Here is an 8,379-nt window from a genome sequence, read left to right as displayed (position 1 = left end):
ATTATGAATTTTTTTCTTCTTATAAGCATCTAAAAATTTGAATGTTTGTCTTTATTTAAGCTTAAACAAATGAATAATTAAACGGTAATATTTTTTTAGATAGAAAATGTAACTAAATAATGACTCATTTTTGACTATTTTCAGTTAATATGGGAAATTAATTATTTTACCAGCAATTTTTACTCTCATTTATAAAATGTTACATAACTGTTGAACAATAAAAATAATCGTGAAAATGTAAAATGCATATATATATATATATAGAGAGAGAGAGAGAGAGTATTTTCATACTTATTTGAAAGTAAAATTTGATGATATTTATTTAAAATTATTAATTATACATTTCCTATTTACTTTTAAATTGTACTCAATGAATGTTTTTGCATTGTAAAAAAAATGTAAGACTACATTTTCAATATCTCTTCTTTGCTAACTCTTAATTTCTCAATAAATGTACTGCTGGAAAAAATTAATTTCCTGCTTTTGTTAATAATATTTAGTAAAATATTCTTGGCACACTAAAAGAATTGAAGGATTTATGGTATGTGTACTTTTTTTAAGAATTTCTATCTACTGAAAATATATAGTTATCTTCTCTTGAAAATAGCTATTGGGCCACTATTAAAAAAGCCATTCCAAAAGATGTTTCTTGATGTTCATGATGTAATATTTACTTTACAACAACAATTTGGTAAAACATCAATGCAATTTTATACAAAAGCTCATTTTGATTATTTACAAAAACTTTAAATATATAAATATTACACATATATACTTTAAAATACAGTAAAAAATGAAATGGTGTATTCTTATGCTAAATTTTCTACAGCTTTTGGCTCAGTGTCTCTATCAGGATTTTCTGGCCTCTCCTCCCTTGACTTAGTATTCTCTCTTCTGGCTACACCCCAGCTTTGGGGCTTTAAATCTCCAAAAATGACAAATATGAAGGTAGAGATTGAAACTATCGCTACTGTTGTGTAAAAGACTTTTTGCCATTCTTCAATGGTGTTCTGAAACGTGAAATAATTTAATTTGTTAATCATTTTATTTATAAGATTAAGATTAAATACAATACAAGTGGGCAGAAGTAGTTTCCCAGTTTTTATTAAATAAAAATAGGAATTGCTGTTATCTAGCTGCATACTCTCCAACAGCTACAGAAATTCAGTGAAAATTATGGTGTTATGAATATATAGTAAAACTATTTTTAAAAAACAACGTCGAAAATGCCCTCTTCCCAAATTCTTGTTCACAGCAATATTAGTAATGAAAGAATTTTTAGCATGGTTATTTAAAAAAGAATCTTGTTCCGGCATAAATACAAAACTTTGGAGTCATTTCTCGTAAAAAAATGCATATGAGATTTTGTTTTGATGTTAAACTGAACAATGATGGGGGGGGGGCAAATGTGTTTGCTATTTAACAGGGGGGAAATTTAATGTCAAACAAATAGTGTTAATTTGTTTAATCAACAAAATTGTGTTGTGTCATTTTTTTTTAAAATTTCATTCATATATTTAGTCAATAATAAATATATGTTAATTAATTTTGAATAATGTTTGAAAAATTTTTTAATTAGTTAAAATTTTTGCAATTATCTATTTTTTAATAATTTGTCAATACTATGTTGTAAGTAATATATTTATAAGAAGTGACTGGACAACCAGTGTTGGAGGGTATGTATCTGAAATCTTTATAATACAGAAATATATCTTTTATATTAATTTAGAAACTGTACTAAAGTATATTTTGATTGAAATGCAATGTCAGCTATCAGGGCTGCAGAACTGCATCATACCTTAAAACAATTTTAAAACTTTTATTTGCTTGTTTTTTCCCCTCAAAATTTAATGATAAACGGAAATAAAAAGAAATGCAGACCAAAAAGGTAATTAACAGATATAAAATATCAGATGGGTCTATATACAGTACATATATGGCTCCGAAAATTATCAGAATTCGTTCATTGCACACGATTAAATGTTACATCGAGAAGCAGCTCTTTTTCCCTTTGAATGTAGCATTACTCTAGCTGCTTTTGCGGTAACTCTGGGTCAAATGATACTCCCTAACTCCCACTCTTGATATGGTTTCGTTTTCGTTCTTATGTTAATTCGATGGAAGAACATCAGGTAAAATGCATATTCGTTTCCGTTAATTAGAAGTAACTTATTAGAGAAAAAAATTCGTCGATATTTTTTTAAACATTTCAAACCATTACAATTTCGTCGCTATTTAGAGCCAAAACTGTTTTTGAAATCGCGCTTTCTTGAGAAATGCGTATTGCTTTGTTAAGATAGCCTTGGATTTAACATTTGGTTGTATTTTAAGAGATTCGTAAAATAGGTATAGCAAAATATATTTTACCTGGAAATGAGTCATCCATCCGACTAAAGCTGGTATGATGAAAAATGGAAACACACCCACTATGTTTAAAATGCCACTGACAGTACCTAGATAAAAGTAAATTAAATATAAAAATGTTATCATTTATGAAAACATTCTGTTCATTCCACTTTGGCTATTCGAATAGATTTTTAAGGAATGGTTTTTACAAAAATTTATCTTCAATTATCCTTCGCCAAAAACTGGAAATTCCGGTTTCACAGATCTGAACACCTCGTGTTTCTTTTTTTCCTTTATTGTTATTGAAATTTTTCGTAGACATATTTTAAATTGTGATATTGTAATTATTTTGAATGAATTTCTTCAATTTGAAAGTTGGGGGATAAATTTACAATATCATGGAAATAAAATAAAATGCATAAAAAAAATATTTATATTTTAAATATTTAACTGCAAAAATTAAAAATTGCAAATAAACGGCATATAATCTGAGAAATCGCCGAGTTTTATAAAGTTATAGAATTCAAATGAAAGCAAATAAAGTTGAAAATTAACTTATTTATTATTTATGGCATTCTTGTTTAGATGTCGGAAGAAAAAAAACAATAATTATGAACTCTTATTTTGCTGTAAAATGATACTATAATTATTTCCCAAATTTCGTTTGTCAATCGCCTGAAAGTGGTTTAGCATCAGTTTATCGATATTAATTCTATTTATTTTTTGATGAAATTTCTGATGATTATATCTAATGAAAGTATTAGGAAATCGATTAAATTGGAACTATTCGTCTAGGCTAAATCAAATACTGTTTGACAACGGATTCTGAGACCACCACATTTCGATGATTCGATCTCATTAAGGGGCGTGACGCGGAACTATGAGCGCATTTCCGGTATTCACCTTTGACCTTGGACTTCATTGTTAAATGTAAGCATCTCCTCCTTTCATCTTTCCCCTCACCTCTATTTTGACGAATTAAACTCATCCTAACGCATGCGCAAAAGCGCGGAGAGTTTTACAATCCGTTGTCAAACAATAGGAACATCTTTTTTTTTTATTTACGTAATTCCTCGATGTTACTAAACAAAAATAATAGGGGGGGGAACGCGATTTTACACATTTTTAGCAAAATTTACTAAATAATTATGCTTCATCCAATTTATTTCAGTTTATTATTAATTAATAATTTTGCGACTATTTTGATTTGCATATATAGAGGATTTTACCATTAAACAGCCATAGGCGTCGGTTTGGATTTATAACAAAGTGGAGCCTTGCATCAGACTAACTACTTATTGATAAATATTAAATAATAATTAAGCATAGTGATGTATGACTAAGAGTTTTAACGAATCACTAATAGTTAAGATGCTACTTGAAAAATTTAGTTTTCTTTTTCAGTTCTTAAAAATTAACAATTTCTTTAACGTTTGGATATATTTTAGAATACATTATGTACTAACAGATAAGGCATGCATAAATTTTTCCATGGAGAAACAATAGTTCCCTATAAAGGGTAGGCCTATCTAACTATTTAACAGCAGTGAAATTATTTTCTTTCATAAATCAGGGTGTGAACTTTTATATTATACATATATCGAAGATAAAATCATGAATGGTAAAGCTTCAAAAAAAAAAAAAAAATCTGAAACCTTACCTGAAAGATTAGGCGCTATGTCAACGCCTGCTAAGCAGACGCCAAAAGTGACAAATTCTCCGAGTACTCCGCCAAGAATAAAGAGTATTGTTGTGGCCGTGACATCACGTCCGACGTACGTGATGCCGATAAATGCCCCGCAGGACACAACTGTATCTGTAATGAAGTGATAATGGAAATTACTTCAGAAACACCGTAGATTATGTAAATATATAACTCAATTAACTCAAGATGTCACATAAAGTCATGAGCTTCTGGAGTATAATTTAGCGCGGTTTTTAAGTAAAGTAAAAGATTAAATATACTCAAATTTATATCTAATACATTTTATGAATGCTGTAGTTTGGTTTGTGGTGTTTTATGTACCAAACGCAGAGTTAAATTTGTTTATTCTAAAATGAAATTTATATCCTTTAGAAAAAGGTAAGCTTATAGATAAGTAATAGTGATTTAAGTGATCAATTATTTAAGGTATCAGACTAGATTGAAAACATGAATTTGGATTCGAATTATTATTATTATTATTTTGCAGTTTTTAAAAAATAGTTACGTTTCCATTTCCAGTGATTTCTTTATTTTTTTTCCCTACGTCAGTTAGAAGTCAAGTTATAGTAAGCTATTGATATATAAGTGATCTTATTTATAAGCATTTAAAGGCTTTAAATGCATTTTCAGAAGAACGAGTTTTTCACAATTATACTGTACGAATATCGTCATACCTCGTACACTAATCAAGATATCTTAACGAGCACTAATTATAAATTTTATTATGTTATGCAGAATGTAATGATTTGATTTTGAGTGCTCTAGAAGTGAATTTATGATTGTTTAATATAAAAATTGTTGAAAAAAATTCCAAAATTTCTGAGATAATTTCATATATTATACACAAAATAATATTTTTGAATATAATTCGTAGATAATAGTTAGTTATACTCTAACATATGTTACACATGTAATGTTGCACAGAAAAATGAAAAACTGTTACAATTTGTTGCTCTAGAACAATCCAATTTTTTGAAAATAAACACTAAAATGTACATCAAAAAAGGCTTTTTCTTCAAAAGCTACATCTATATTTCACTTTTATTCATCATTTTGTTCTTATAAAAATAAATAAAAACCATCACATAAAGCTTTTTTTTTTAAAAAAAATTCTCTCCGAACTTAATTTGATACCATAGAGATCATGATATGAGATTCGAAGATATATTTAAACAAACTGAGTGAAATTTTATGAATGTTAAAAAGATGATTGCATAGGATTTTAGCAATGATATAGACTATATATTTTTTACTTATAAGAATACAGTACTGTAAGCCTTATACAGGGTTATTTAAAAAGAAAGAATAGATTTAAAATGTTTATTTATGATGAACAATGATTTATAGATACATAAGAAAAGGAAAGTTTAATACATTATATTTTTGCATTCAGAACATATCAGTAAAAGTGGCGGTGTCGTTTGCTTACGAGGAAAAACAAAATAACGCCTCAGGAAAAGTTGTTTTGGGCGCTAGAGTATCTTAAGAGTGAATGCATGTCAGCCGGTACGAGAAGTTCATAGAAAAGTATTGAGTATCCGAAGAAAAAAGCACTTGTCAACTGCCTTTGAACGTCGTCTTAGAAATCCACAAGCAGAGGAAGGAACGAATTTCGCAACCGATGGTACGGCGAGTGCTTAAAAGTTATGTCTGCAATTTCGAATTATTGCAGCAATGACTAATTACTTCACTTCTGACTAGAAGTAGACTTCTGATTCTATGTTTGTCGCATAACAAGTGGGATACACGATGAATGCATTGAATGGAACGAAATTTCCTCGTACCTAGTGGTATATCGTAGGTATCTCTAGTTATTTCCATTCATTAGAAATGAATCTTAAAATTTTCATTCTTTTTTTTCTTTTTTTTGAATAACCCTGTATGTTTAGTGAACGTAATCACAAAAATATCGCCAGCAATGGGAAATAATATTTTACATTTACCTCAGTGAAATTAATTGCATTTTTATAGTTAAGGGTTTTGATAAAATTACAATAAATGCAAAAAAAAAATTCTTTCTTAAAATAAATTATCTTTATTTTTCAAAAATAGCTATCTACCTTGTTGTTCATATTTCTTTTTCTAAAAGCAAAATAAAATTATTAAATATCCCTTTATAACCATTTTTTAATTAAAATAAATATGCCATATTTAGATGAGCTTTAAACTTCTTTCAAATAAATTGTATTATTTATTTCCGAAATTAATTATTAAAGGAAATATCAAATTGAAATAACATGCGTTTTACTTAAAACATTGCCATTTCAAAACTTTTCAAATTCTCTGCTTGTTTGAACAGTTTAGTCAAAAAAATATATTAGCGAAGATGTATCGTTTTCCTTAAATATACCTATGAGAGATATCTAATGGTGCACTATCTACGAATATATATGAAGTAGAATATATAAGCTTTTGTCTTCAATTATTATGATCAAACTTAAAATGAATTTGAAAGTCTTCAAATACACAATCTACATAATGTAAATTTGGATCATTGATTGGTTCAGTGGTCTTCAAACTCTTTAAGCTCACAGAACTTTTCGAACTATAGTATGATCTTCTGCCGGAACTTTACATTCTTCTCCAAAAACGCATGTAAGTTAGACTTTTGCTGTTACATTATATGGGTGCTGGTAATAATGAAAATTCTGAAGTGAGTTGCCGTTGAGTTTAAAATTTGCATAATGTTATTTTATTTATCTATTTAATAATAGTTTAATTCGTCCTAACGATCTCGACAGCTCATATCATCGCATGTAATGATTAGCATGTATCTCCATTTGCTTAAACTTACATTCGAAATCTAGTTCTATTAATGTTATTTGCAGGTGTATTTTGTATTTAATATTAAGCTTTCACTAAAATCAAGTATTTGTTATTAAAGGGATTTTTTTTCTGCTCACGGAAACCAGTTAGAAGATCACTGGATTAATCGTATCAAAAAATTCAAATTTGCAAATAAATTATACTTACTAATAACCGTGGCTCCTTTTCTAACAAATTCTACACTAACAACTTGTCTCTTCAATAAAAGATCAATTGGATAGCTGGCTAGACACGTGGCAAACGCCCTCAGAAGATGAGGCAGGCAAGATAAAACTCCATTCTACAAAAGATACAATAATAAAGTTAGTCATTAATGTCGCAACAAAATTTCGGAACAACAAAAATCAACATCGCTTCTATATAACACTGATTATTCCTTTATGAAAAATGTGAAAACCGAAAAATTGCTTGCTCATTGCTTTCTGTAATAGTCAATCATTTAACTATTTCTATTATTAAATCTTAGCTTTAACGCTTTTATTTCTACTGTAATAACCGTACTATTTATATCTTTGCTGGTTGATTTTATTTTGTTTTTTAAAAACATATTTAAAATTTCGTTATCAATTTTTATAAAATTTTTAAAAAATGAATAATCAGTTTATTTTTTTAAGTATTTTATTTATATATTTATTCTATTTTTAAAAAAATATTTGCGAATAAAATATTATTTTTTAAGTAACATATTTTGAATGTTGGATTCATATTCGCCGTATGATTGCTATTTATGTTCAACATTTTTTATTGCAAATAATTTTGCTCTTTCGCTCATCAATTTGCTTTGAAAGTTTGAAAAAGTTTAAAGAAAAATACATTTATTTATTCATAAAAAACACCCATAATCCTGTATATATAAATATATAGCAAACATCACAAGGAAATGTAAAAAAAAATGCTTTAAAAATTATACTAGGCATGGTAGGTATTGTTTTGAATTTGTAATAATGCTTTCAGCCACTTTCATCAAAAAATAAAGCGTTTAATAGATGGTTCTGAAGGATGTTAAAAAAACACCGAATCAATACTTTCTGGTTTGACGACAAACTTGGTTACTTTCGCGCCAAAACCGAAAATTCTAGAAACAGTAAGAATCTTGGCGATAATCCATTAGGATACGAGGTATGCAGATCTTTCTAGAGCCTTCACTTCTCTATCACAGAAACTACTAAAAACCAGGAAACAGAGATAAAATCAATCGGTTGAGTTGAGCTCAAGCGAGAAGACGAGAGTGTTTTCTCTGAGCGTTTTGTCCTACTATGGTTGTTGTGAGTTGCTGTTACACATCGGCGGTGTTTTGTTGCCCAGTAATCGTATTTTCTTGTTGAATAAAGGGTCATTATTTGTTATTGAGCCTATACATCCACTGCACAGAACCTTCATTTTCAGAAAAATCTCCTTAACAATATACATAAGTAACTAAAAACATTAACATACAGGAATATCGTTGCAAATCCACAATAGCTGCCAAAGGTTGAGTGATACTGCATCAACTTAAAATTTTA

General features: G+C 28.4%; 1 protein-coding gene across 1 annotated transcript in view; it reads right to left on the bottom strand.

Moving 5' to 3' along the window:
* Positions 1-674: 674 nt before the first annotated feature.
* Positions 675-8,379, bottom strand: part of LOC129981008 (sialin-like) — an 82,061-nt gene continuing 74,356 nt past the window's right edge. Inside the window, exons 8-11 of the mRNA XM_056091597.1 lie at positions 7,025-7,157; positions 4,007-4,162; positions 2,368-2,453; positions 675-1,010 (exon numbers count right to left, since the gene is read on the bottom strand). Coding sequence (XP_055947572.1) covers positions 810-1,010; positions 2,368-2,453; positions 4,007-4,162; positions 7,025-7,157 — 576 coding nt within the window. The 3' untranslated portion in view covers positions 675-809. The remainder of the gene's footprint in view (positions 1,011-2,367; positions 2,454-4,006; positions 4,163-7,024; positions 7,158-8,379) is intronic.

This window comes from Argiope bruennichi, chromosome 8, assembly GCF_947563725.1.
Source record: "Argiope bruennichi chromosome 8, qqArgBrue1.1, whole genome shotgun sequence".
Lineage (NCBI taxonomy): Eukaryota > Metazoa > Arthropoda > Arachnida > Araneae > Araneidae > Argiope > Argiope bruennichi.
This window is presented reverse-complemented; position numbering and strand designations above follow the sequence as displayed.